This window comes from Stigmatopora nigra, chromosome 22 (genome assembly GCF_051989575.1).
Source record: "Stigmatopora nigra isolate UIUO_SnigA chromosome 22, RoL_Snig_1.1, whole genome shotgun sequence".
Classification (NCBI taxonomy): domain Eukaryota; kingdom Metazoa; phylum Chordata; class Actinopteri; order Syngnathiformes; family Syngnathidae; genus Stigmatopora; species Stigmatopora nigra.
The window spans coordinates 1460849-1488812 of record NC_135529.1 but is presented as its reverse complement, the minus strand read 5'-3'; the positions used below and the strand labels follow the sequence as shown (position 1 = coordinate 1488812).

At 38.1% G+C, this 27964-nt stretch overlaps 1 protein-coding gene, 2 long non-coding RNA genes and 1 pseudogene across 5 annotated transcripts; 2 read left to right on the top strand and 2 right to left on the bottom strand.

Annotated features, from left to right (window-relative positions):
- The first annotated feature begins 153 nt into the window (after positions 1-153).
- Positions 154-18183, top strand: LOC144180893 (tetraspanin-33-like; annotated as a pseudogene).
- On the top strand, positions 7608-10019 carry LOC144215813 (uncharacterized). The gene is made up of 5 exons (XR_013330504.1): positions 7608-7762; positions 7935-8020; positions 9551-9618; positions 9677-9772; positions 9850-10019. It is a non-coding gene; the product is annotated as an uncharacterized LOC144215813 (long non-coding RNA).
- On the bottom strand, positions 10060-12573 carry LOC144215814 (uncharacterized). Of its 2 annotated transcripts, XR_013330505.1 has the most exons (4): positions 12515-12573; positions 10997-11068; positions 10769-10914; positions 10060-10683 (listed from the first exon to the last, which is right to left on the bottom strand). It is a non-coding gene; the product is annotated as an uncharacterized LOC144215814 (long non-coding RNA). The 2 variants fall into 2 exon arrangements; XR_013330506.1 differs by lacking the exons at positions 10060-10683; positions 12515-12573 and adding an exon at positions 12042-12472 and having other exon boundaries at positions 10815-10914.
- On the bottom strand, positions 17767-27847 carry LOC144215812 (tetratricopeptide repeat protein 38-like). Of its 2 annotated transcripts, XR_013330503.1 has the most exons (15): positions 27711-27847; positions 26258-26335; positions 26054-26135; positions 24821-24992; positions 24452-24625; positions 23906-23981; positions 23224-23343; positions 23031-23090; positions 22773-22811; positions 22489-22570; positions 21648-21813; positions 19574-19733; positions 19126-19199; positions 18665-18838; positions 17767-18200 (listed from the first exon to the last, which is right to left on the bottom strand). XR_013330503.1 is itself a non-coding variant. In XM_077744971.1 (14 exons), the coding sequence occupies exons 1-14, from the start codon at positions 27738-27740 to the stop codon at positions 18754-18756; spliced, it is 1398 nt and encodes a 465-aa protein (XP_077601097.1). In that variant the 5' UTR covers positions 27741-27847; the 3' UTR covers positions 18517-18753. The 2 variants fall into 2 exon arrangements, 1 of the variants encoding a protein (XP_077601097.1); XM_077744971.1 differs by lacking the exon at positions 17767-18200 and having other exon boundaries at positions 18517-18838.
- Between the last annotated feature and the right edge of the window lie 117 nt (positions 27848-27964).

Sequence of the window (27964 nt, the reverse complement as noted above, 5' to 3'; positions counted from 1 at the left end):
CATTAAAGGGATAGTTTCACCTTGAAGTGATTGGGTTTGTTGCACTCAACGCTCTGGTCCCACAGTTTTTATTATCCATTTAATTCATGTTGATTGTCTCCACAGTCTTATGAGTGAGTCAAGGCATTTGATCTTTTTCAGAGATTTGCTTCCATGCAAGCTAAACTGCTTAGAAGGCAGAAGCAGAACCTGGAACTAGGTGTGCTATCAGGACCCCAGGGAGGAAAATCCCTGCCTTACTTTGTAAATTGTTATCAAATTGCCATTAGGCTACTGTGGAGATGATAGAAATGTTCTTTTTCCCTGGATTCAATATTTTCTCTTCTTTTTCAGCTTCCTCTTTGGGGTGAGTACTGAGGTGTTCCAAGGCAGGGTAAAATAGACTATTTTGCCAAATAGTGGGCAATGCATATTTTCCATATCATCAGCTTGCAGGGAGCCCAAGGCAAGTCTACAAAGATGATGAAATTAATAAATCTGTGGGGCAAATGTGATTAATAATAGATGAAGTTTAATTTAGATTGTGTTTGAGGTAAAAAAAAAAAAAACACATTAAATGGCAGGGGTGCTTCACCTTCTCCACTATTGCCCCTTTTCATTTTTTGCTTGATCATCTATCACCTTGACAAGTCCTTAATCTTCAGTTTTTTTCTTTATTTTTTAATTTTTATATCAACTCATTGTGACAACAATGCAAAGCTTTGCATTGCTAGATTTTGCAAGCTTTTACAACTGCATTACATTTGTGTACGTGTGTGTGTGTGTGTGTGTATATGTGTATATATGTGTGTATATATTTGTATATATATGTGTATATATGTATATATATGTGTACATATGTGTATATATGTGTACATATGTGTGCATATGTGTAAATATGTATATATGTGTACATATGTGTATATATGTACATATGTGTATATATGTGTACATATGTGTACATATATGTAGATATATGTGTACATATATGTAGATATATGTGTATATGTGTACATATATGTACATATATGTACTTATATGTACTTATATGTACATATATGTACTTATATGTACTTATATGTACATATATGTACATATATGTACATGCACGCACGCGCACACACAAGTCCATTAGGCACTAATTTGTCCCCTACTCGCATCTAAGACTTTTTTGTTGAATTTATCATGAGTATTTTTCTTTAACTCTATATCCTGCTTGAAATCAGATAAAAGCAAACATAGAATAGTGAATGTGTCTCCAAATCTAAGCATCAAACCCCACAAATTTCTATGAGAATAAAAAATGAACGGGAAAAAAATGATTGGTTGAATAACCCGGGGCAATGGGCAAAATGCCTTCTGCATTAAGATGCATGCGCCAACTGTGATTACATGGACTAAATTTAGCCTTCTGATGTTGCAAAATGCCAAGCAGCCTCCAAGTGACAGTCGATCAGGCTGAAACAGCCTCTAAGTAAAAAATCAAACTTGTGGGCCCTAAATAGATCATTACATTTATGATCCTTGTGCTGGAGATTTGAATTTTACATGGGCATGCATGCAAGGACTTGTGTCTGAAGGGCTGGAGCCGGCACCTTGCCCCAGGGCAACAGGACAGTGGCTGGGAATTGGACATGCATTTCTCCAGTTGATTATTGCCAATTTTACCTGATGCAGTCCGGATCAAAAACAAATGCGCGACCTCACAGATCACCCCGTTTTTTTCCAGTAAATGTCAAGGATGAATATGTTATTTTCAACACACTGTTATTGTTATCGACAGCCCGGCAACCGAGTGGTAAACACGTTAGCTTCACAATTCTGGGTTCGATCCCTCTCACTCCATGGACTTTGCCTGTTCTCCGCAGGCTTGCGTGGGTTTTCTCCGGGCACTCTTGTTTCCTTCCACATCCCAAAAACATGCACGTAGGCTGGTTGGACACTCTAAATTGCCCCTAGGTATGAGTGTGAGTGCCCATGGTTGTCCGACTCCTTGTGCCCTATGATTGTCTGGCCACTGATTCAGGGTGTCCCCCACCTGGTGCCTGCTGGGATAGGCTCCAGCACCTCCTGCGAACCTTGTGAGGAAAAGTGGTATAGAAAATGAAGCAATAAATGTTATTGTTGTCATTACAACTGTACTTCGGCCAAAGGCGATTCTGCCGAAGCCCACTGAGGCAGCAAATTAGTTGGTTCAGAAGTAAACTAGCCCTTTATTTTAATGAAATCTTCTCCTCCTGCTTCGATTTGCTATACGGTCTTATAAATTTCAGTCTGTCAACAGGCATTGAGCAATATGTGCACCCAGCCTGGCCGTGTTGTCTTTGTATATAGGACGTTAGCTTGGGAGTGAACACTGTGGCTCTAATCCATCAGGCCTATTGTCTTCACGTCCTCATGGCTCTGTTCAGCTGTCTTTCACCTCCCTGCGCTATCCACCTGATTCATCTCTTCTGAAAAGCCCGAAAAGCCGAGCGATCCCTTCAGCATTGCGTGTGTACTCAAATCCACGGTGGGAAAAGTGGTTTGCTGGTCTCCCCACTCCTACACACTTGAAATTCTTCAAGAAAAAGAATGAAAAGCCTTTTGTGAAAAGTATATATTTAAAACACAGCAGTATACAAAACAAGAACATTTTCTTTTGTCAGAGGCTCTTTTGTTAGAAAACTAGGTACATCCCTCAGAATAAATTCCCAACACTAAGTGTAATGGAAAATATATGGAATAAAAGCCTGCAAGTCATTTCATCTACAAAACAAATCCTCTATACAGTCAAACAATGGACTGCACATACACTTCATTATTTTTCAATGCCTATCTGTGAATAGGAAGGAGGGAATCGTATACAATATTTTATTCGAGGTGAATGATCAATAAAGAATAGCAGGGAAATTCTTCCTGACAGCGCAATTTATAAGAAACTCTTTTTTTGCTGCTTGTGTTTTGGGTGAAAACAGCTCCCTGAGCAGATAATAACATCCATACGCCCACTTTAGAAACTCCTTACGAGAATCAGATTTAGTGTGTCTGCTAGCTCCATTGTGTCGGGGGCACGGTATGGGCAACCCACACCTCATTTGTGATTTCTTTCGACTTGGCAGGATTCTTCGTGTTTGGCTTCGAGCTCCGGGAAGTCCTCACATGAGAACCCCTCAATCCCCTCTTGGTTTTTTACCACCTTGTCATCCACGCTACTGTTGGCAATGACAGCTGAAGGCAACACATTTCCCTTCTTTTACAGACAATGTGAAAAGTTCACTTCAAGCTAAGAGATTTGTTTCCCTCTTGTCCAAGGTCCATTTGTATTTGTTGGGTTTATGTAAGATGCTTTTACATCACATAGAAATGAAAGGACATTGACGTTGGGTCCAGTGTTTCCTTTATAGAAATTGGATCAAATCGCACATGGAGGTTGATTAGTTTATAGAAATGTACTGAATGAACCGGGGAGAGGCTGGAAATTCTTCAAATTCAATTATTTCTGATGATATGGATTTGTTGTTGTTCTCAATGAAGACTTGCAGCATTCTAACTCAAAATGGCAAATATTTTATGATGAAAGTCACGCTAGCGAACACTCTAAAATTTAATAGATACTGGGAATATATTTAGCAACTGGCAGATTACAAATGAAGACACAAAATTAAATGGAAATAGTAGTTTAAGTTTGTAATATCCCCAACTGCTTACACTTTGATATTTTAAAAAATGATTTTCTTCATAAGACAGCCTGGTGTGGTTGACGCATTATCGGCCTCACAGTTCTGGGGCCGAGGGTTCGATCCCGGGTCGGTCCTCACTCTGAAGAGTTTTCATGTTTTGGATGTAATCTGTAAATTTTTTCCTTCCACAAATGCTTTTAAATGTGAGAAACGATAATTCCTTTCTAGTTTCTACCTTCAAGCTCAATTCTTCTTTACCTTTTGCTTCATTGGAACGTTTCTGTTTCAGCATTATATCATGCTTGGGCTGGTTTGACCTCCGATCTTACAAATGCTTTTCAGGATGAATGAACAATTATCAACCGCAAACTTATTGTACAAAGTCTTTCTTTCACTTCAGCTCTCTTTGTAGCACACGTGACATCATGTATAATTGTAGCGCTATATTCATTATTTGTCTTTCCCCTCTAGGTTTTCTCTTATTTATTATTGCTATTGGCGTGTATGCAAAAGTCCAGAAAGCCACAGGTATTTTTTTTTCTTTAAACTAAACTCCACTTTCATACTTAGTGTGATGAATTATTATTATAACGTCTAAAATGCACATTTTTGCCTCATTTGGAGATTCACTCTCTACTACTTTCAAACACTTGAGTATTTGAATAGGCTGAATGAAGGTACAACAACCATTTCACCTTTTCTTTTTTACTTGACGACACAGCTCAGTTAGAACCTCATTGAATCGGAGAGGCTTGAAATAGCTGAGGTCAAAATTTGCCCTGCTTTTCTACACTTGAACGACTGAAACAGTTGCGTTTCATGCTCGTTGGATGAGTGAGCAAATGGTTAACCGCGATTCATTAAACACTTGACTCATTGCCTTCCATTTACAGTGATAGGAATCCAATCCCCTTGAACTGTGACAGATGGCTGTGAATTATCATGTTTCAGCGCCATTGACGGCAATAGACGTCTAATCCATTTGAATACAGCAATTCCTCTCAGTTCAAATGTTAACACAAAAGAACCATAAACCATCTCCCACTGTAGTAAAGATGAGACAATTAAAGAGGAAGTCAGAGAGTATAACATTTAGAAGTTGTACATCTTAAAGAGCTTCTGTCAAAGCAGACCTAATCCCATTTCTGTCTTTCCACCAGACACACATGAGGGAAGTGTTTCTGATCAACCCGGCCGCCATCCTCATGCTAGTGGGAGTGGTCATGTTCTTCATCATTTTCTGCGAATGTATCGGAGCCCTCCGAGAAAACATTGACCTCCTGAAAATATTAACATTCTTAACAAATACATCACAAATATTGACTTTTTTTCCTCAAACAGTGACAGCTTCAATTTGTTCTAAATACATGCCTATCATTGGCTCTATGATGACAAATGTGTCTAGTGTAATTTAGCCAAATGTCTCTTCTGCTTTCAGTTCTCCTCCAGTCTGACACTGGTCTTCCTAACCCAGCTACTAATCGCCATTTTGGCCTTCTTTGACTCAGAAGAGGTGCGTGTTTGGTTTCACTTCATCAATTTACAACATAAAATCAATAAAGCAAACACCTCAGGGCCTCATTATTGGCTCTCTGATTTCATTCTACACCAGCAGTGTTTTGGCATACACTTCTGAAGCTTACTTGCTTTGTAATATATTCTCACATGACGCCATTTTTCAAATACGGTGCACATTTTTTGACAGCTAATGTAAAATATTTACATGTAAACAACTTGGTGTCCACATATAAATTCATAAGCATCGTGATGGACTGGCCTATTATGGGACCATGGAGGCTGTAACCGTGTTTCTTAAAACCGGATATTATAAAAGTGGACTTATCTGATTTGCATACCAAGTCATTGTGCAGCATCGTGCAAATATTCGGTAAATGTATTTGCTTTTAGCTCATATTTTTATGTATTCCATTGTTGACCTTAGGCTACCTCAACACTACAACATGCAAATTAGAGACAGTTAAATGATGAAATTTAATATGAACTTATGCTACAGTATCGTTCTCGTATTTTGCTGCCAACACAACACAACAGAATATAATTTGCCTGCCACTTTATACATTTCAATGAAATAAAATTGATGAGATCAGACTGCTTTGTTTGGAAAAACAGTGCTATAATACTAAAACTACTTTTCCTTCCCTTTGTTATGTCTCAAACACTTGCTATTTGCCCCCCAAAACATGACAGTGAATTCTTTCAAATAGCATAAAATCTTAGCATTCATCTCATTTAAGGCTTTTGTTATGATGCTCTATTTATTTTGGGTGTCATTTACTGAACAATGAAAGTCATTAAGATGGTGTTGTATATCCACAAAAAAAGGCATGTGTGGTCCAGATGTGGTCTTAATCAATCCCGGGGAAAACAAAAACAATATTGCTAAATTAATGCACGTCAGATGTATAGGTATGTGCTTAGTTTTAATTTCATGCTTGATTTTGTTATTAACACATGAGCCGCAGCTATTATGTTGTTGACATCAATCTGCTTTAACATTTTATTTGAAAACTTGTACAACAAACCGCTGTAAAAAATGAATTAGTACATTAATAAATGAGCCTAACAAAGTTCGTCTGAGGTCTACAGTGAAGAAACTTTCTCCTTTTTTGAACCGCTTTATCCTCCTTAGGGTTGCCGGGGGGTGCTGGAGCCTAACTCAGCTGACCTCAGCCCTGAATCGGTCTGACTAATATCCAGGTTTTCTATGCCACTCAAATGACACAAAGTAGGACTATTACCTTACTCCAGTCTGCATTATAAAACCACTGTGCTCATCAACGGGTGACGGTGAATTATCGTAACAGCCCTTGGTTTCCCCTCCGCTCTGATTTGTCTTTGCTGCTTCAGTAGCGTTACACATTTATATAATACAAAGAAAAAAACAGCTCCATAAACTGTAATGGATATGATGGTGCTGATAAGATTTTTAACTCGTTCACTGCCAGCCAAGCTATGTATTTAGTATCACAGAATATGTATTGATGCAAATAGCAGGCCAGGTGGGGAGGGGGACTAGTTTCACCTTGATCTGGCCCAGTCTCCTCTCCTGTAACCTCAAGGTCAAAGGTGTGAACTGGCCATGCAGGAAATGCTGCATATTGATGATGCTAAACAGGGAAAACAAAAAAAGCAAGTTATATATAGAGAGTGGAGATTCAATAGATAGGCTTAGGTGTGTTTTTTTTGGAAATCGTTTTACCTTGATCTGGCCCTGTAACCTCAAGGTTGTGAGTGTCCTGGGAAGACGTGCATGCTGACGCTAAATGGGGAAAACTTGATTTAATCAAGGCATTTGGGAGTTGCCAAACTATTATTACAGGAAAGAGAAATCTTACAATAAATTAATTAACAATCAAGATAAAGAATGAAAATAAGTTAGTTAGTGCTCAGAGCTATTTTCCCTTTTGCACATCAGGTGATTAAATATACAGGCTGACATTAACAACTATGAGAAAGTTGTCTTAACAATTTTTGTGTGAATTATTAGTGTGTGAAAACAACTGGAGTTCAGCATGTAATCATTTACAAGGGCAGTTATCTGCAGAGGTTGACAGATATGAAGTATCATTTAAATGTCTAGAAGTAAAAAACAAACACCAAAGTGCATGTCATCACAATGTTCATAATGTGCAATACTACTGTATTTTAATGGATTAAAGCCCAACCAAAAAGTATTGACAGCTTCCCCCACAGACGTTAGGATGAATACAATGTATTTTTTTAAGTATGAAAGCCTATTTAGACACGTACTTACAGCCCCGCCCTCGTCCCACCCATTGACTAATGCGTGTTATTATGAAAACAATGTATTTTTATTTTAAGTATTAAAGTCCAACCAAAAAGCATTTACAGCCCCATCCACACAAACATATACTTACTAATGCACGTTATTATGAAAAAAAATATATTTTTTCTATGTGTCCTTTTTTTCAGTAGGCGTGGCCGAGGCCAGAGTTCAAGTAGCCGACGTCAGACGCCAGAATCGCTGATGACCCCGGAAGGAAGACAGGCGTGCGTGCGTGCACTGCATGGCAGCTCAAAAGTGACGATTTGCCGACGAAATCCTGCCAAACTTGTCACAGGACGATGCTGCACATTTGGTACGTTGTCGTTTGGGGATTTCGAAGCCCCAGTTCTCGTCTTAAGAGTGATTCGTTGACGCGATGTAGCCCCATGTGTGTGCAAACGGCAAAATGTTTGTAAACAAATTGGCTACATTGCGTTACCGATCGCTCTCTGTTTAAAATGAAATCATTCCTTTGTGTGTTTCAGTCCCTCAACGAGCATCGAGTGCTGGGAAACATCAAGAATGTGGCCAAAACGAGCAGAAAGGAGCAGTTTGTCGATGCCATAACAAAGTGAGTCATTTTTAAATAGTTTCGATTTTCTTTATCCGTGTAATATTTAAACGCCAGCGTTCAGGGCTTTGTGCAATTGGCTCGATTTTCATCATGATACATTCAATTTTTTTTTAAATAATAAACAACTGGATAAATCACCCACACAAATTTCATTAGTGGATTGTAAGGAATAAACGGTAATCTCTGACTATCGCGGTTAATGTAGACCAGACATGGCTGTGATTAATGATAAACTGTAAAGTAGGCTCATCCCTATTAAAGTAAATTTAAAAAAAAAATACTGTAGTGGCAAGTGAAGGAGTAACTTCTGCTTGAGTTTCCACATCTTTTTGAACTTAAATAAATTATATACATTCAGCCCCTTAACTTGGACCTTTTTTCATATTAGTTTTAAATGTAGTTTTGACAAAACAGATTTATTTAACAATAGTGCAGGTGTCATTTTTGGCTCATTTAAACACAAATTGAAAAACAAACTCTTTGTAAATAATAAACAACTGGATAAATCACCCACACAAATGTCATTAGTGGATGTAAGAAATAAATGGTAATCCCTTGACTATCGCGGTTAATGTAGACCAGACATGGCTGTGATAAATGATAAACTGTAAAGTAGGCTCATCCCTATTGAAGTAAATTTAAAAAAAAATACTGTGGTGGCAAGTGAAGGAGTAACTTCTGCTTGAGTTTCCACATCTTTTTGAACTTAAATAAATTATAAACATTCAGCCCCTTAACTTGGACCTTTTTTCATATTAGTTTTAAATGTAGTTTTGACAAAACAGATTTATTTAACAATAGTGCAGGTGTCATTTTTGACTCATTTAAACACAAATAGAAAAACAAACTCTTTGTATATTTATTTTTTAAACAATGAATGGATTTGAAATAATTGACTGAAAACTTGAGGCAGAAGTAGGATTTATTTTAACTTTGTAGGCCCCTGTCCAGTGTTTTCAAATTTCCCACCACATGATCCTGATATATTTTTGTGGAGGAAAACAGACAGATCATTTTTTAGTCTACAGAAGACTGTCTAATATTGCCTTTTGGTGTTTCATAGAAAAAAGCTAAATGTAGGAGTTAGTTGTCAAATTTTGATGTTCGGCGCTAGTCTGTACTTTAATCTATTGTTTCTTCACTCTTTTGGTTTCCTGCCTATGTTGAGATTGGTTCTGCAAAACCAAAAAAAACAATTCCAAGGTCTTACCCTTTTATTTTGGGGAAAAATTCATAGATTTGTTCTGCCTGATCATATCTAAGAGTTTTTTCAAAATAAAAGGTATGGCCTTGTGAATGTTTTTTTATTTTTCAGAATTCCACCCAAGGGGGACCAAGTTTCATGCCTGAGCCTATCTTGACATAGGCAGGAAACCTGAAAAACATTTCCATGGTATTTCCTTTTATTTTGAAAAAAAACTCATTTGTTCTGCCTGAGTGTATCTGAGGTTTTTTTTCAAAATAAAAGGTGAGCTTTTCCCAATGTTTTTTTTTATTTAACTCTGAACTGACTTCTTTTTTTTCCAGAATCCACCCGGTTTTTGCCTATGAACAGATAGCCTCAGGAACCCCCATGAAGTTTTTCAAAATAAAAGGTAGACCCTTCTCATTGTTTTTTTAACTAACTGTGTACTAACCCCCCCTTTTTTTCAGTTTTCCAGAATTCCACCAGGGGGTGGAGGAGATTCGATTTTTTACGATGCTGGAGCACCAACGGGAACCAGTCTATGAAGTTTTTCAAAATAAAAGGTAGGCCCTTCTCATTGTTTTTTTAACTAACTGTGTACTAACCCCCCTTTTTTCAATTTTCGAATCTTCTCCACCAGAGGGTGGAGAAGATTCGATTTTTTACGATGCTGGAGCACCAGCGGGAACCAATCTACAAACTTTTTCAAAATAAAAGCTGATTTCCTGTTTTTCCAGATTTCCTGCTGGTGACTAGAGGAATTACTTCATTTTATTTAAGTTTTTCAAAATAAAAGCTTTGAAATGTAAACATGTGTTGGTCTTTATCTAACAAAAAATGCAAGTCACAATCAAAGTTCAAAAAATTTATTTACAAGTAAACATTTGAAGTTCAGCATACTTAAGAAAACATTTGTAGATTAACAAAAAACTGCAAGACACTTAAAAAAAAGGGGGATAAACACTTAGAAAAAAAATGATAGAAAAAAAGGGGGATAAACACTTAGTAAAAAAATGATGGTAAAAAAGGGGGATAAACACTTAGTAAAAAAATGATAGAAAAAAAAGGGGGGATAAACACTTAGTAAAAAAATGATAGAAAAAAAAGGGGGGATAAACACTTAGTAAAAAAAATGATAGAAAAAAAGGGGGATAAACACTTAGTAAAAAAAATGATAGAAAAAAAGGGGGATAAACACTTAGTAAAAAAAATGATAGAAAAAAAGGGGGATAAACACTTAGTAAAAAAAATGATAGAAAAAAGGGGGATAAACACTTAGTAAAAAAAATGATAGAAAAAAAGGGGGATAAACACTTAGAAAAAAAGGGGGATAAACACTTAGTAAAAAAATTGACAAAAAGCAGGGGGAACACTTAGAAGATGAAAAAAGAAGGGGGTATAAATACAGAAACTAAATCTTTGAGAAAATTGGGTGGGTATAAACACTTGGAAAATAAAATTTAGAAGAAAAAAACTGGGGGGGGATTGACACGAATATAATTAGAAGGAAAAACAACACTTAGAATTCTTGCTCCAACATTAAATGACAACCTTCTTACCTTAAAGATCTAGTCAAAAAGCTGTGGAAATGAATGGCCAGTGAAATGTCATCATGACTTAGGCTTTTATTGAATTTTCAGAAATACAGAGACACCATATGATGCAAGAGAGACATCTTCAAGTGGGCATCCAAGATACCTCAGGCCTGTTGCGTGCAAGAAAAATAGCAAAAGTTAGAATATATCGAGACTGGAGATTCAACTTTTTTTGATGGGGGTAAGTTTTACCTTGATCAGTCCCAGTCTCCCCTTCTGTAACCTCAAGAGTGATCTAGGCACACAGAAAGCTGCATCTTGGTGCTAAACAGAGAAAATTGCACAAACAAAAAAGCACAAGTTAGCATATATACAGCCTGGAGATTCAACAGGTTTTTTTTTTTTTTAAATGGGAAGTAGTTTTTGTCTTGATGCTAAACAGTGAAAACTTGATTTAACCAAGGCATTTAGGGTTGCCAACCAATTACAGCATAGAGAAATCTTACAAGAATTTTAATAAACGATGAAAATAAGTTAGCGAGTGCTATTTCCCTTTTTCCAGACAAGGCGATTAAATATACAGACTGGGGTTAAAAGCTAGGACAAGGGTGTCAAACTCGAGTAGGTTCGCAGGCCACGATAAAGTCAACTTGATTTCATGATTGATACCTGTACTATTTTTTAAATATTTCGATATTTTTTTCCATTTAAATTGGATTAAAAAAACTGCATCAAAAGCCCTCAATATTCCGTTTTTTTTATAGATCTAAAACAAATGTTTGAGCTTTTTTTTTTTCTTCATGAGGGAAATATCTTGTAATAATTTGTTTTTCATTTCAAAAGGAAACCAAATATTTTGGGGAAAATGTTCAATATTAGCGTGGAAAACAATTTTTAAATGTTACACTATGCTTTTTTAAACTTAAAAACACAAAAAGTAAAAAATGATTAATAAAATACAATTATTGATTTTAAAAAAGGTGAAGATGAGGTCATATAATACACATGTATAATCTTCATTTAAATTTGATCCTAACAGAAAGTCAGCACTCATGATTTACTTTCTCAGGCCGCACTAAATGACTCGCCGGGCCAGATTTGGCCCGCGGGCCGCCACTTTGACACCAGTGAGCTAGGAGAAACTTTGCTTAAATTTTGTATACGTGATTTTCGTTTGTAAAAATAGAACAATTAAAAATCGGGAACGGGTGTTTAGCACTCAGAATGAAAACGATTACATACAAAACAACAGGAACTAAGTAGTGCCCCTGGATGTCATTCTAGAGTGAACACTTACCCAGGAAACTGTTGGTTGATATCTTGCGTTGTTTGATTAAATTTAAAGTCTTGCTACACGACTCAATAATGGAGAGAAAACGGAGAACATGCTCTTTAAATCAAATCGTGACGCTAACACTAATGCTGACTAGTAAGTAACATGTGGCACAAAGCCGGTCGAGAAACTGTTGGTTGATATCTTGCGTTGTTTGATTAAATTTAAAGTCTTGCTAGACGACTCAATAATGGAGAGAAAACGGAGAACATGCTCTTTAAATCAAATCGTGACGCTAACACTAATGCTGACTAGTAAGTAACATGTGGCACAAAGCCGGTCGAGAAAAGAAGCCCATACTTAAATTATCGACGGTGTGTTAAACCTGGCATTAAACTAAGAGATTTGTTGGCGTTTTGGGCTAAATGAATTGCTGAAAAATCTCCCGATCGTGTGATAAAAACGCATTTAGGCCAGTGAATTGCTCGATTCCTTACCTCGTGGCGTGGGAAAAGCGCTGCAAAAGGAAGAGTTACTGCGCATGCACCTAATTAACTCCTTCGCCGTCGACAATAGGCGTAACCACGCCCATATTGTCCCGTCACATTGAGGCGTAACCACGCCCACATTGTCCCGTCACATTAAAAGTGGAAAAGATGGTGAGTTGCTTACTGCGCTCCTAAGAGGTGCTTTGTCCTCCCAATCAGTCTATGTTTAGAAGATGACGAAGAATAGTCGTGAGTTGTGTGGTCTTGATGCTGTAAAACACTAACCACTCACCCACCGGGCCACCCAGGTCATTATTGATGTTTTTTTGTGTCTACAGGGCTTGGAAAAAAAACATTGTAATTGATCAAGTAGGCCTTAAAAATAAATAAAACACAATGTTCTAAGGACATTTCCAGACGAAGCTCTCAGAGCAAACCATACCGCCGACTCCCCGGCACCCCGGGCCGTTCGCACTGTCAGCCGCCGGACTTCCTGCTGCTAAACAGAGCAATTTAACAAACCCCAGCATCCCTAAATGATTCAAATGTTCCGGCACTTCAAAGCCCATCCAAATGCTCCATTTCGACAGATCCCTTGAAGGAGAATGTGCAGCTAATGACAGGAGAAGATGATGTTAGGTCCCAAGATCCTCAAGTACAATGCACCACGTGTAGGAGGAAGATCAGTGTGAAATGTTCTGAAATATTTAGAAGAACAACAGGATCAAATACATTTTGATCCAGCTTGCCGTGTATATCAGCAAAACTAGCTTTTTCGCTCTCTTTCTCTCCTCAAGTACAAATCAGTCATTCCGGGAGCCCAAAAGCACCCACAGAAGTTCATTTCAAGCCAAATTAAATCTTATAGCTCAGTCGCTTATCAGAGTAAGACGGTATATTATCTCAATTCGATCTGCATCACCTTGTTTTGGCATTTTTATAAGGAAGGCCTGTTACAAAGAGAGAAACAAAAAATACTTTTTAAATGAAGGAAATTCATTCAGGGGGTCTACTCATAAATCAATCAAATCAGGGCATTTAATTTATAATTCATCTGGGTCTTGATTATATTAACACAAGTGGAAAACACTGAAAACAGAGAGTAGAAAAAGCATTTTTCAACTGTAGCGCATTTTACATGCATTAAGTCTATCGACCCTATAGGTAATGAGTTTTATGGTAAATGCTGCTAGCATTTGTGCAATAAACATTCTGTTTCTCTTTCAAGGCTCACCACCATTTGGGCAGGGGTTGTGAAGAAAGGGATCAAGCACTATAAGGATGACCTTGATTTGCAGAACATGATGGATTCTATTCAGAAAAAAAGCTACTCTGTTCTTTTCTCACCCTACTTACCATATATCAATAACTAGAACCACAACTTGATGGCACACATCACACCCACAAAGTGAAAACAGCACCTTGTTCCCACAGAGATGCGAGAAGTTTTGTTTGTTGTTATTTCCATACTTGAGAAGCGAGATTTAGTATAAACCCCAAGGCTCGACTCATGTCACAATAGCGAGCAGTTATTTTCAACAAACAAACCGGTGGGATGTAATGTAAAGCGTAGAGCCATGTTTTCACAAACAATATTATTTTCCTCATAAGCTCCATTGCACCAAATCCTTTCAGCCTTTCAGTTCATTGCAGGACCACATGGCATAAATCTCTCCAGTTACCTAATACTGAATCAAAGAGCATCCAGAAATCATTGTTTGCTAGAAAGACAGTCATGACCGTCCTTTAGGCCAGTTTGAACTTGTCTCAGAAAGTGAAATGCACATGAGCAATTGAAGGATCTTTCTAGTCACTGATAAGTCTAAAAGATACTTTGTAGGGTCAGAGTTGGGGTGGGAAAAGGCTTAACTAAGCATACATCAATGGAGCTATGCCATTCCAAGGTCATGTGGTGGCATCACCATCAATTGAGAAAAAGCGTACACTTTACTGAAGACAGCCTCAAACCAGAAAGATGTCAATCACAGACGTCTTTGGTTCAGGATAGAACTTTACCCTTTAAAAATGGTATTGCAAATCTGTGTGTGGCCTGCCAATAGTCATGACTTTGAACTCAAAACAACACTTGCAGGCTAAGCCTGGCTCCGTGGTTTATTTTCAACACAACCATTTTGCCACAACTCCTGCTGGAATGCCATTTGTGAGCAACCTTAGGATATCGAAAACTAACAAAATAACTTAAGCTACTACAACTGGAAAAATAATTTAAATGACATTTTGTGCTTACAAAATTACTCTCTTCTCACAGTATTATGACAGTTTAATCTTGCACACAATAAAAACCCATTATTTATCTAAAAAAAATCTGAACTACATTGGGAAATTTGTGGGAATTCCACCCAGGTTGTGCTGGCTGTGTGTGGCTAATCCACTGGGGATTCATTCAAAGAATTCCCCCCTCACATTGCCAATTTTTCTTATTCAAGATTACCAGTCAAATAATTCATAAAAGAGGACCAAAAAGAGTAAGCAGTTTGGCAACGGCAGTGAACATTTGGCAGACTTTCCTCGGGTAAAAGCACATCTTCAGTATGACTATTCATCCCACAAGGACATGTTCTCTGAAAACGGGGCATCACTTGACAGGGAAAAAAACTGATCGTGGGAAAATAAAATACATCAAAACACAATGTTAAAAGTGAGAAGTAATAAATGTAGTAAATGTACATTCCCATATGTTTCTAGTCATGTCCGTCACACAGTTCCAGTGTTGTGGGTGGAACAACTACACGGAGTGGTCACGGACTGCGTACTTCAACTGTACCGAGGAAAAGCCGAGCTCCGACCACAGTGCCGTTCCTTTTCTCTGGCTGTGCTTTTCTTCCTATAGAGGTGACTGTTTTCTTTTCTTTTCTTTCTTCCGCCCACAGAAAAAGAAAGAAATCACATCAAATAGGGGAGAGAAGATTAAAGTTGCTGAAAAAACACGACATCCTCCAAGACTCATAATTGGTTGACTGATTGCTCTGGGGTTAGTGAAACAGCTAATCGAGGTTCAAGGTGATTGGTTGAGTGAGGCTGCAATTTTGGGACCGTGTTACACCAGCCTCAGCAAACTTGCACTGCCATTAACAATAATACCAGAAAGTCTGAATCTATTTTCACAGTCAAGGCTGGCAGTGGATGATCTGTTACAGTGCCAATGATGACGATAAAAAAAGACAAGTAAGGCCTTTCTTTCCTGTAAAAAAAAAAGGAACATGTTAGGCTTTATTTCCTAAAAATAAATATGTATATCAAGGATTTCTTTCTTTTAAAAAAGATAATGGATTTGTTTTTCAAAGACCATGTACTACAGTATGACTTTTTTTATGGTTAAGTTTTTTTTCCATAAAAAAGACACTCTTATGTTTGGCTTTTGTAAAGAACATGTACAGTAAAGCTTTTCTTTTTTTTTTTTTTTTTTAAAGGATAGACCATGTATCGTAAGGCTTTTTCCACTTTTGACCACTTAGTCAGTTTTTCCTTTTAAAAAGACCAAGTATAGTATGTTTTAAATACAATATAATATATAATTAGTATAGTAATGCTTTTAAAAACTAGACATTTGCCTTTAAAATAAAAACCACGTATAATACATTTTTTAATTTAAAAAAAAGACCCTATATAGATAGACAGGCTTTTTTTTTTTAAATATAAGACACTGTATAGTAAAGCTTTTCTTCTAACAAAAATAAGACCATAGAAAGTAAAGGCTATTTGTTTGTATACCTTTTTAGAGCTTTTTTCCCCTTAGTTGTAAATTCTCATCTCCAACCCGTCTGATGTCCTCGGCATCCAATTTTGGTAGTGATTCCTTCCTTTCTTTTACTCATTCAATTTATTCAGCGTATCTGTACAAGGAGAATATCCACACAAATCAACTCAAGGCTGATGTAAATGTGAGCAGATAAAGTCACACCTAGGTACACACATAATATATATGCAAATATAATCTCATGCACGCATACCTGGTTGCAATTTTTTCCATTTACAGAACTACATTTGGAACCTTGGCCAAAATGCATGGTGTACATGCCTCGAGTTGACAGCTCCTTTTTGTCTTCACCGAGACAGGAAACTAAAGAGGGCTTGTAGATCCATCACACCGCCATCGATTATCTATCACAAAGCCAAGAAAACGCAGCAACCTATTTTACATTACCTCCGAATCAATTAATCAAACCCTTAATGAATCGGTGCAGAAATGCAACCTATTGGCCCGCCGGGCCTTTAAATGCGGGGAAGTTGCTTCAACTCGTTTAGGCTTTCACCTCACATCTAACGGACATTGAAACCTTTTTTTCCCAGTCGTTTTCTTTCTTTTCCCAATTCTCCGCAGTAAACAGGCTTCTGCAAATCTCTTCGCAGCCGTCAAAACATTTAACGTCCTTGTCAGTGCAGGGAAAAACACAGTGCCACCCACAATGACTGTTGGCTTCAGAGAAGAAAACTTGAATTCTCATATGAGTAAAGACTTTCAATATTTGCTTTCTTCCTATCACGCAGGCACTCGTCAACACTCTGCGGCACTTGAGTTCAAAACTTGGACCACCTGCAGGTCGACAAGTCAATCTACCCAGTGGGGTGTGCCGACAGGGCCATGTTGTGGATCGAGTCTCAATCTCTTACTGCTGGGAAGCATGGCGCTGGGTTTGGCCTTGCCACGGGTAATATTTCAGCACCACTCAACATCTCTAAGTATCTTTTAAGTCCTTGATAATTCATTTGTTTTTTTCTGAAAGAAAACCCAGGATATTCTTGCTTGATTTGTGCTCTAAAATAGCAGACTGCAACTACTAAGCACACTAAAATCAAATTTCCCTGTTCTCACTGTTCAGCTCAAATGGAAATATAGTAAGCCAGTCAGTCCATGGTATGGTAAGTAGGTGGGTGGGTTCCTTGCTCAAATGGGAGAGCGGTCGCTTACCATGCAATTCCCCTAACCTCCAAGTTCTCTCATTTTAAAAGAAAGCTTTACTATACATGGTCATTTTTTTCATTTTATAAAAGAAAATGCCTCTACCAGTCAAGGTGGCACTAAAATAGTTAAAAGACTAGATGTAAAGAGCAATATTTTTTTTTTTTGTTAAAGATCTATGCCAGCAATCTGAAATCAAATCTGCCATGAGCTCTCCCAGATTTGGTCAACAAATTTGAATTTGTTATGTTAATAATCTGCATTGTTTTCCAGCCCTGTATGGAGTCACATTTGATTATGCAATCTGGAAATGTCCAATTTAACACCCAGCTTGAATATTGGTTTGTTGTTGTTATGTGTTTGTATCATTAGGTTCTCGAGTACCAACGAATGGGAATTCTACCAAATTTGTTGTTTTTGTCCAACATCACTAAACTTGATTTCTAAAGTAATAGCACAACAGCTGTACAGAAAAAAAATAAATCCAACAATAACAAAGCTCCTGGATTGCAGCTTTATAACCCTGTAAATGTGACTCTTATCCACACAGACTCATTCGGAATAATTAGGTCCTGTTGTCATATGAACATTGCAACACGTTTCGGAGGCACCTTGACAGGGTTGGCACAGGCAGGAGCTTTAACAAGCGCCAGTTGAGTCATCTGAAGCTGCTGGTGCTGTCCTCTAGATTTCAGGAATTGTGCTGTCCCAGATCCTGATCTCGCAGATCCGAGAAGAGATTACCTCCCTGTCGTGAGCGCCATCCAACAAAGACTAAGTAAGGAAAAGAAGAATAGGAGAAGAATGAAAAAGACAATTGCCATGCTCTTTTCCACTCAGAATGCACTCACAAAGGATTTTAGCTGCATTGTGTTTTCCATGTAACTACAATTTGTGTGAAACATTTAGTAATTGTAAAGTTGGGGTCGGTATATTAAATATTGAAATCAAACTTGAACCTCAGTTGCATGGGTAAGCAGTGTTGATAATGAATGAATTCAACCAGACCTGACACGCACACAAAAAAAACAGGCAAAGTTTTTGTTGTTGCTTAATGATAATTAATAATTTATTGACATGAAATCATGTATTAAGGGTGAACAACGACTTCCAATGTTTTTTTTTTTTTGGTTTTCAGGTGGAAACAGAAGAAAATATCATATTTGTCAGCCACAATTTAAAATGTCAAGACATGAAAGATGATTTAAAATGTGAAAAATGATTAAAAAAGTCAGCACCTTAAAACATTGTCTCCGATGGGCGCCTGTAATCAAACATGGCAACACGAGACTCCCTCACGTGGTCCTGCTAGCACGTTGAAATCCTCTTACTGAAGGGCCATCGCTCTCTGCATCAGACGATCGGTCAGTGGGGAGTTTGGTTTTGCTGCTTCACGCTCCACTACCAGACATCTATTGGAATTCAAAACGACAGCACGTGAAGATGAGCAAAGATTCAGATAGAAAAGAAACTGACAAGCCAATCAATAAAGACAGTTTTACAAAAAAAAAACACTAAAGGACTCGTGATCAGTACAATGTCAACATATAACACAAATAGAACCGGACCACTGAGTCATGATCACGTTTCTATTATATTATCATTGCATGGTATTATATCCGTCACACAAAAAAGAAAATAAACTGATCAGACAAGAAGCAGTACTGCATCTCCTGTAAAGCTCCCCAAAGTATGTCACCTTCCGATTCTCTGCTGGTGTTTGTTCTCTGATTTCAAGGCCGCGTGAATAAGCAGTTGATGGAAGACGTCTCTCTGCAAACAACAGTGGACAGAGCCATTAGTATACACAATAACTATTCCACACTACATATTTGCTTTCTCCTGTTTGGACTTAACACTGTGTATACACTGTGGCACCTTTGGGACATGAAGTCCATCAGCATCCATCACGAAGATTCATTATTCATGTGTGTGCACTGTGCAACATTCTCACACTATCCAATGCAATATATTTACAGGCTAAAAAGCTGGAGCTCTTTGGCAGGACATTCTTTTACTCTAGCCTAACGTTCATAATAAACAGTTGTTGTTTTTTAATGCAAGAGACAACATAGCAAAATAAAAGAAGATTGAGATTGTGTTAACCGAACATGGAGTTTGTTTTGTTCTTCCTCTGCAGTTCTTACCTGTGCGTCACTACCCCCGATCTGCACCATGTTGTATCGCACAGGGTAAAGTAAGTCCACCGCTTGATCATAGCGTCCTTCATTATATTCCATCAAGGCCTGACACATAGGCACCCCAATTGGTCCAGCCACTTTATGTTGATAATTGTCACCAGGCGTCCTATGAACAGAAGGAAACTATCGATAAGGATATGGTGTTGATACTTTGGGAGTTATCTTGCAAAATCAAAGCTTTAAAATTGAGCAAAAAACATTCAGCATGGTAAAAAAAAAAAAAGAGTATAAAAGTCAGTGGTACAAGAGCAGCAACTATTTTTCACTCATTGCCCATGTGGCCTTAAAATGAGACTCAGTCAAGCACGATGCAAAAAATTCTTAAAAAGCTGCTGAGTAGTTTATCACACAGACTGTTTGATAAATAATCTAAAAGCTCATTTTCACGAGTGGCACGTTGTTATGCCAAAGGTTAGTAACAGTCCCGAAGCCAAAACATTTGGATTTTACGGTCAATATGTCGCAACATGGCGGTTAAGAATTTAGTAGCCCGCAGAAGAACTGCAGAGATGAGAGCAGAAAAAGAATGGAGACATCTTAGAAGTCTGACCAGTGGATTTGAAAGTGAATAATGATTCGTGCCCTTGACTGACCCGGAGAGCTACTGAGGTTTAGATTAGTTCCAATTCCGATCTATGTGAGCAGCCAGGTAGAAAATGGGACAAACATGTTCCGTTCACATAAAATAATCCTAACACATTCAATTCCAGTCATTTAACTGACACGAGTGAACTTTAAGCGTGGAATTTCAAATATTATCTAATCATCCTTCTCAAAATAAGGACAGCACAATTATAGTTCCAATTTGCTTCAAAATATACAGCAAAATCTTCAATATATTTGAATCACAAAACACTATGTAAATTGCTGTTGAAAGAAACGAAGAGCTGTCCAACTTACGAAAATTCAAGTGAAGTACAGGTGAATATACTTTGATATACAGAGCAGCGTTTCAAAGAGTTGCTCTGGAGTGGCTTCTCTAAACTTTTTAGGCAAAATTGGTGCAAATCACTAATTTAATGCTCATACAAGACTGACTCTATGATCAATGATAAGATATTTGGCACCTGTCTACAATTATTGAATCACACCATTAGCACAAACAGATCAATTAAACTTATGGCAATAAAGAAATACTAATGAATATACGTATAACAAATGTGCAATGCATTTGACAGTGTATTAGTGGGAGTAGATGAGCTTTTGAAATTTTCTTTTCATATCCATCATTTTGGAGTGTTATTTATTCTTTTAGTTATTGCAAGTTAAGGACAATATTTCAATATTTCATTGCCCCTGTAGAATACTAAAGCTATTAAGAAGACAAATGCCAAATCCCATTCCATTTGTTTTACCGTAGATTTCAAAAGGAACCTGGCGTTAACCTCACCTCCAACATTCCACAGAGATGATCCCTTATTCTCATAAGGCTTTCTTGGCTTTTGCCAATAAATCTCAGCCGTCTAACTGACAGTACAGCATTACTGCGAAGTACACATTACGCAAAATCCAACTATTTAAACCAAAGTTGCACGTCAATAAATGAAAAGCTTTAAAACATATCTTGACATATTGCTGGCTGACTAAAGCAGAGTGGAGAGCGTCAATCTATCACCTCCGAATTGACTTCCAAGAGACTTTCAAGAGCTGCCACCCACTCGAACATCACCCCCCATCCTTCCGTGCATCTTTTGCTACTTATGTAACACTGAAAGACATGACAATATAAAGAAGTGCTAGATAACAGCTTTTCCAGGGGCTTTTTCCAGATGTAAATGGGAAACGACTGTTTGTGGTCAGGCTGCCTGAACACATTACAAGCATAAAGCCCCAAGGGGGAAGCAATGGTTGGACTGGGCTTTGCGACTTGGACTGCTGCTCTCTATTCTGTTTGCACACGTCCCACATCATAGGCTTAACATTTCTCCTGTCTCGGTTTTACATAAGGTCCCGGTAGATCTTATGTAAGACAGATGGTGTTGAGGTGTGTGGCGGAGAGAGGAAATGGTGCAGAAATTACTTAGCAAGCTCCTGGAGGCCTTCCAGCAGACGGCGAGAAGCTCCCATCTCGTTCGCTCCCAGCAACGTCATGAGGAAATGGAGGTCGTTGAATAGAGTCACGTGGTCGTCGGTGTGAGGAAGCGTTACCTGGAGCAGCTCTCGGTAGCGCTCCTTCACAAACACACCTGACAGGTGCACAGAATACCGAAAATATGTTCATTGAAATGACAATGAAACGCATAATCATATTACATTAGTAAGACAGCTTAGGATTGTTGGTCCAGTAAGTTAGCAATTGACAATTTTATTTTCCGTGTTGTCAATTTCAAATAATGTTCAGTTTTTTAAATATACAAATGGAAGCTTAAGTGTTTTTTTCCCTCGATGAAGTGGAAAAACTATTTAGACATGAAGAATTTGATAAAAACATCATAAAGTCTAAGTCGGCAGTTGACAATTTGATTTTCCGCGTTGTCAATTTCAAATAATGTTCAATTTTTAAATAAACAAATGGCAACTCGAGTGTTTTTTTCCCCCCGATGAAGTGGAAAAACAATTTAGAAATGATAAATTTGATTAAAAAAATCATAAAGTCTAAGTCTACAATAACAAATTGTGTAAACGAAAACCATAAATGTCAGCAAACTTTAGAAAAAAAAAGCTTAGAAATGCTACTTTGAGGGGGTCCAAACCTACTGGATAAGATACATTAATTTGAATTTTCAAGTTGTGAATGTGATTTGCGTGAAATATAGAATGTCTGCTTCATTAAAGGCAAATTGAATGATCAAACTCTAAAATAGAATATTTGCGAACACTTGACAATGAAGCAAATGAATTTTGAGCAACATTTTGCTTACCCTCCATCTCCAATCTGGTGAGCAGTGAGCTGCAATCCACGATGTCCAGAATGGATGCGGAGACTTTACAACGTTTAATCAGCTTTCGGAAAAAAAAGAAAAAAAAACAGTCACCACTTGTTTCGTCTTTTAAACAAGGATGAAAAAGAACTTCATGGTTAGTAACCCACTACAGCTTTAGAATAATAACATAAAAACGAATGAGAAAAATGATCAGTGTGCCATCAGTATGCATTCCTTCTAGCACAGCCACTTAAGAATGAAATGGAAATAAGTGAACTAACCTGAGAATCAAATATTTGCAGCGCAGCCTCGTATTGCCCCTGCGGAAAAGGAGGCGGCACACAAATGGACGTCAGCCTTGAGACATGCATGCGTGATAAGATTGCTCAGTACAGATGCATACACAAATTAATCTTGCAATATAATCAACTGTGGACTTCAAATTACCCCGGAGAAAACACATCACAAATACAAGTTGCACAAAAATGATTTGACTGCCAACTTTGTGCACGACTGAGAAAACTCATTATAGCGTTTACCTTCTCAATATAGTAGAGTGCCCAGTGCCAATAGTTGTGACTGGCCAGCATATCGGATACCTGTAATCACACCATATTTGTTGACCAGAACATTCCCCAAGGTCGTTTCATTCACTGCACTCTGACTCAAGCAGAAGAGGGCAAGCATACAATGTTTTTTTTTTCATCAAGGCAACATGCTGCTTTTCAATACCTGCCACTCTTTCTCCCGCCCTTCCATGAACTTTAAGCCTTTGTCTATTTGGGCTGTCATTTCATAGATGTGAGCCATGGAATGGACAGCCCAAGCGTCATCAGGAACCAGCGTAAGACCCTGCACGAGAAAGAGATCATCAAAATGACTGAGAAAAACCAATAGTACCTCGGTTTGACCCGTGGATGCAAATTTATTTCAAGTGTTCTGTTTTACAACTAAAGTGGAATTTTGCATGTTGAGAAGTGTAATTTGAGAAAAAGAAATTGGCTTGAAGTGACATGACACAGATTTAAAGCAGAATGACTGCCGCAAGACATGAGAAGATTCACTTCTAGTTGAAATGAAACAGAGCTCTATCGCCTTTAACAGCACTAAAAGCTACATTCCAATCTCAGGAACAACTTAAAATCTTGTAAACTCCCTCTTTAATAGATGCTTAAAATCGCCCAATGTGTTGATAAAAGTGATAATGTTTGATCTTTAAATGTATTACTTCCATCATTTCCTACAGGAAAACTTTTCAATCATCATCCTGGAACAGACTGTTCTACCTTCCATAGTGCTTGTATTATTCAACAGAGCAGATAAGGACTCCATTAGAGGTTCATTTATGGATGTCAAAAATAAATCAAATAGCATCATGAATGAGGTAAAAACTACAGAAGGAAACTAAACTCACCTCCATTGCTACTTTCTCAGCTTGGTCATAAAGTCGTGTCTCAAGAAGACCGAAAGAATACATTCCTTTCATATAGCTGAAAATAGACAATTATTGAAATGTTATATTTTTTGCTTTTCAACTAAATACAACCAGAGAGCAATGTTCCCTCTAATTTTCCATTGGTCTTGACAGAAAGACAACCTCCCTGAGCGCACTGAGTACCAGTGTGAGCGACATCATCATTGCTCGCTATGGGCACACCAGTATCACCCCTGACATAAGCAGGCGCATGTCAATGTACCCTCTCATTTTTCATGTAAAACATGCTGTAAAACACAAAAAAAAACATAAGAGTTGACAGAGCTACTACCACTGGCTGCCACGTAAACGGCGTCATCATCGGGAAAGGGGTAAAAAAAATAATAATAATAATAATAATTTGGATGTATTTTATTTACTGCACGCCATATGATTGCTGCTGCGCAGAGAAGACGAGAGTAGTGCGCAATTGCGCACAGGTTAGAGGGAACATTGCCAGAGAGTGTAAATGCATGTAATGTGCACCTGGCCATGGGCATGTGAGGCTTCCAGTAGGGCAGCACTCGGGCAACAGAATCCCTCATCTGGATTTGGGCTCCCATATAGAAATAACTGTCATGGGCAAACTTGAGGGCAAGCATGTCTGTGGGATGATCAACCAGGATATCTTCCCAAACATCACTGGCTTTGGAATAGTTCCTACAAGAAACACATGTTGATGCAAGGACAGGAAACCCTGTCAGCAAAACGGAATTGGAAGTCCAATTCTCATGAGATGGATGTCCAATCCATTTAGACTGGGAGAGCGAGCAACGAATTATCATCAACAGTCCTGGCAGTCTATATGGCTTGGACATCTATCGTCGACATAAGATACGGCCATTTTAAACTCACCCATGTGAGAATAATTCCATGGCCTTAACGTGGAGCTTCTCCCTCGGGCTGAGGTTTTGACTGGCGGCAAGCTCCACGGTTTTATTCACGGCGCTCGCCAGGCGTTGGTTCAGGCGGGGGGAAGTTGCAGTTCCCACCAGCTCTAAGCCCGTGCTTACCACATGACCCATCACTACAGAGAAAACCTTCATATCAGTCATTTCTTTTTAGACTATCTTACTGCACACAGAAGTCAACTCTTGCTTATGCTGCATTCTTTATTGATTCATTTTGCGTACCACTTATCATCACAAGGGTCGCAGAAGTGCTAGACCTTATCCCAGATAACTGTGGGCAGTAGGCTGAATTGGTTGCTAGCCAATCACAGGGCACAATGAGGAGAATAACCGTTCATACTTACACTCATAGACACTCAAAATTATAGCTGAGATTCGCACTCACTTAAGCTTTCACATAGCTCATAGTTTAATTGGTTTTAAAAAAAATAAGTAACATATGCCAATAGAACTCAGTAACTTCTTTTTTCTCTACTCATTAACCATTATGCATACAAAACTAGAGTGCAACGATACATTAAATCATTTCCCTGCACCAGAAGCAAAATATCCCGAGTAATGTTTTTGAAACATTTAGTAAGTGGTTTTTGTGCGGCAGCCAGTGGTTGGCCCAGTTGAAAAAACAATATTGTGTCACCACAATTGTAAGATATTGTGCCAGTAAAATTTCTAAGGACATTGGCAACCATGTTATCGAGTTACCAAAATACACATTTCTTTGTTTTATATTGCAAATGGCTTGGATTATGTCTGTGGATAAAATTGTATTTCAACTGTTCTGTTTTACAACAACAGTAGAAGTGTTGCAAATGTGTGCAAATATATGAGTGCAATTTGAGAAAAAATAAATTGGCTTGAAGTAAGATGAAACACATTTGAAGCAGGATGGCTGCTGCAAAACATTATAAACTTCACTTCCAATTGAAATGGAATGGTTGATGGCAGGGGGAAAAACCCACCTGGATTAAGCCTCATTTTTGCAAAGGTCAGAATTTTTTACCTGCTTTGAAATTATTTTGAGTTTTCGCCAATAGCCCACCAACCAAGTGTTTATAAATTATTTTAGAGTCGGACATTGTCTGGGAGTAATTGCAGTCAGTGCCCCAATCAAGACCCAGCCATTCCTGAGCCCTGATCAAAACAAAGAAATGTTTTAAATTAAAATGCACAATGTTACCAAAATCTGGATCTGCTGCCTTGATGGCTGTTATGCATCCTTCGAGTCCACCAATACTTTCAATGTTGCGCCACTTCACATACTGGTTTGGAAAGATACAAAAAAGCAAATAGTCAGCAAATTTCTAACTCCTGTCAAAGACAAGTGAGAAAATGAGTTCACTTGTAACATTTGTACTTTGTTATCTGACAGTAGTTTATCTACCTGAGTGAGAATAGCATCATAAAGTTTGCAAGCCTCATTACTGCTGGTGGACAAGGGAAGCCCTTCGGCTCTCCAAGCCTGGGGGAGAAAAAAAGTGCCAAGTCAGTACAGCTCCAGTCAATAAAAGGAAACAAAGTGCAAAAATGTAATGCAGGAGATAGTGAGAAATTCTTTTGGAATTTAAGTATGTCTAGCGGCGATACACTAAAGCAGGGGTGCCCATTACGTAGATCGCGATCTGCCGGCGGGTCGGGAACCTTTTTGACGAAGAGAACCACAAAAAAATCCTATTTTCCAATGTTATTTCTTGTGAGCCATACTACTATTTAAAAGTCAAAATACATACATGTAAACGAGCGCCTGTTCATTTTTTTTTTGTAATTTCACCACTTTTAAAGTGGAAAAAATGAATATTTTTTTAAAAGATTCTGATGCTGTTGCCAATCAATGAGAGGATGCATTCCAAAAGAGTCTACTGCAAAAAAATGAAGATTAAAGCAGTTCTAGGTGTAATATCTCAGTTCTGTCACCAGCAATTTCAATATTTTAGCTCACAGGTTAGCAAAGAGCCAGATGCACCCATCAAAAGAGCCACATATGGCTCCTGAGCCATAGGTTCCTACCACTGGTCTAATGTGAGGAGTAACATTACAACATCATTGATGGGCTTTGTCAGTGGCCTGATAAATAGATAGTGGAAGTTTAACTCCTTGAAAAGTAGATATTGGAGCAAAAAAAAAAAGATAATATTTATTGAATGTATGATAAACTAATTGTATCAGTGGGAACCTTTGACTTGATTTTTTTTTTCTGATAAACAAGAACCCACGTGTACATCTGTAAATCAAAATTTCCAAATGCACTAAGATTTGGGTGATTAAAATAAGATTTATGTATTTGTTTTTGCTCATCTCGCAAAGATGACCACCAAGATGCTGTGATGCCAAAGATGACATTTTGTTCCGATGGTTAAGTTGCAGATAGGATTGATCATTACAAAGTAGTACTTGAATTGACTTAATAAAGGAATACAAAGTTCATGCATCTTATTCAGCCATTCAACTATAGTGTATACGACTGCATATATCCTTTTAATTACAACTTGTGAGTGAACAAGCTTGCATAAAACTTCAAATTAAAAACAAATCAAGACTTGACAATTTTAATATTTTATGCTTGCCTGACTAAACTTGCTTGACTTGATACAGTCATGCGATTTTGTTGCTTACTTGCACCTCGGCAAATGCACTCAACGTTTGTTTTGTTGTGTTGTTTTGCCAACGTTTTAATCAATACACACATATATATAAATATTTTTATGTCATTCCGGTTGAGAAGCCGAAACTGCGGGTGGAACGGATCGCCACGTAAGTCCTCTAACACCACGAGGGATAAGACACCAAAAGTTTGGTTTGCAAATCGTCCTACAAAGTTGCACTTTGGCAACACTCACCTCACAGTCCCTGTAGCTCAAAGCATCCATTTGGAGGTCAGTGTCCTGCTGCAGAAAACTTCTCACAAGACTTCTCGAGTCTTGGGAATGTGTTTGCAGAACGCAAAGTTTGTTTGGTCAAGTTAGAAGACGTTTCCCGGAAATGCCACCAGAAAACGCCCTTTCAGATTAAGTGTCCAAACTAATGGCGCTAAAGATTCATTCATTTTTTGAACTTCTTATCCTCACAGGGGTGGCAGGGGTGCCGGAGCCTA

Excerpts from the sequence above, each read along its gene's own strand:
- LOC144215812 (XM_077744971.1), bottom strand. The coding sequence starts at position 27,740 with ATGGATGCTTTGAGCTACAGGGACTGTGAG. Across the intron at positions 23,091-23,223 it reads GGCGGGAGAAAGAGTGGCAG|GTATCCGATATGCTGGCCAG; the intron begins GTATTGAAAAGC and ends GTGTGATTACAG. Across the intron at positions 22,571-22,772 it reads TGCAAATATTTGATTCTCAG|CTGATTAAACGTTGTAAAGT; the intron begins GTTAGTTCACTT and ends TTTTTCCGAAAG.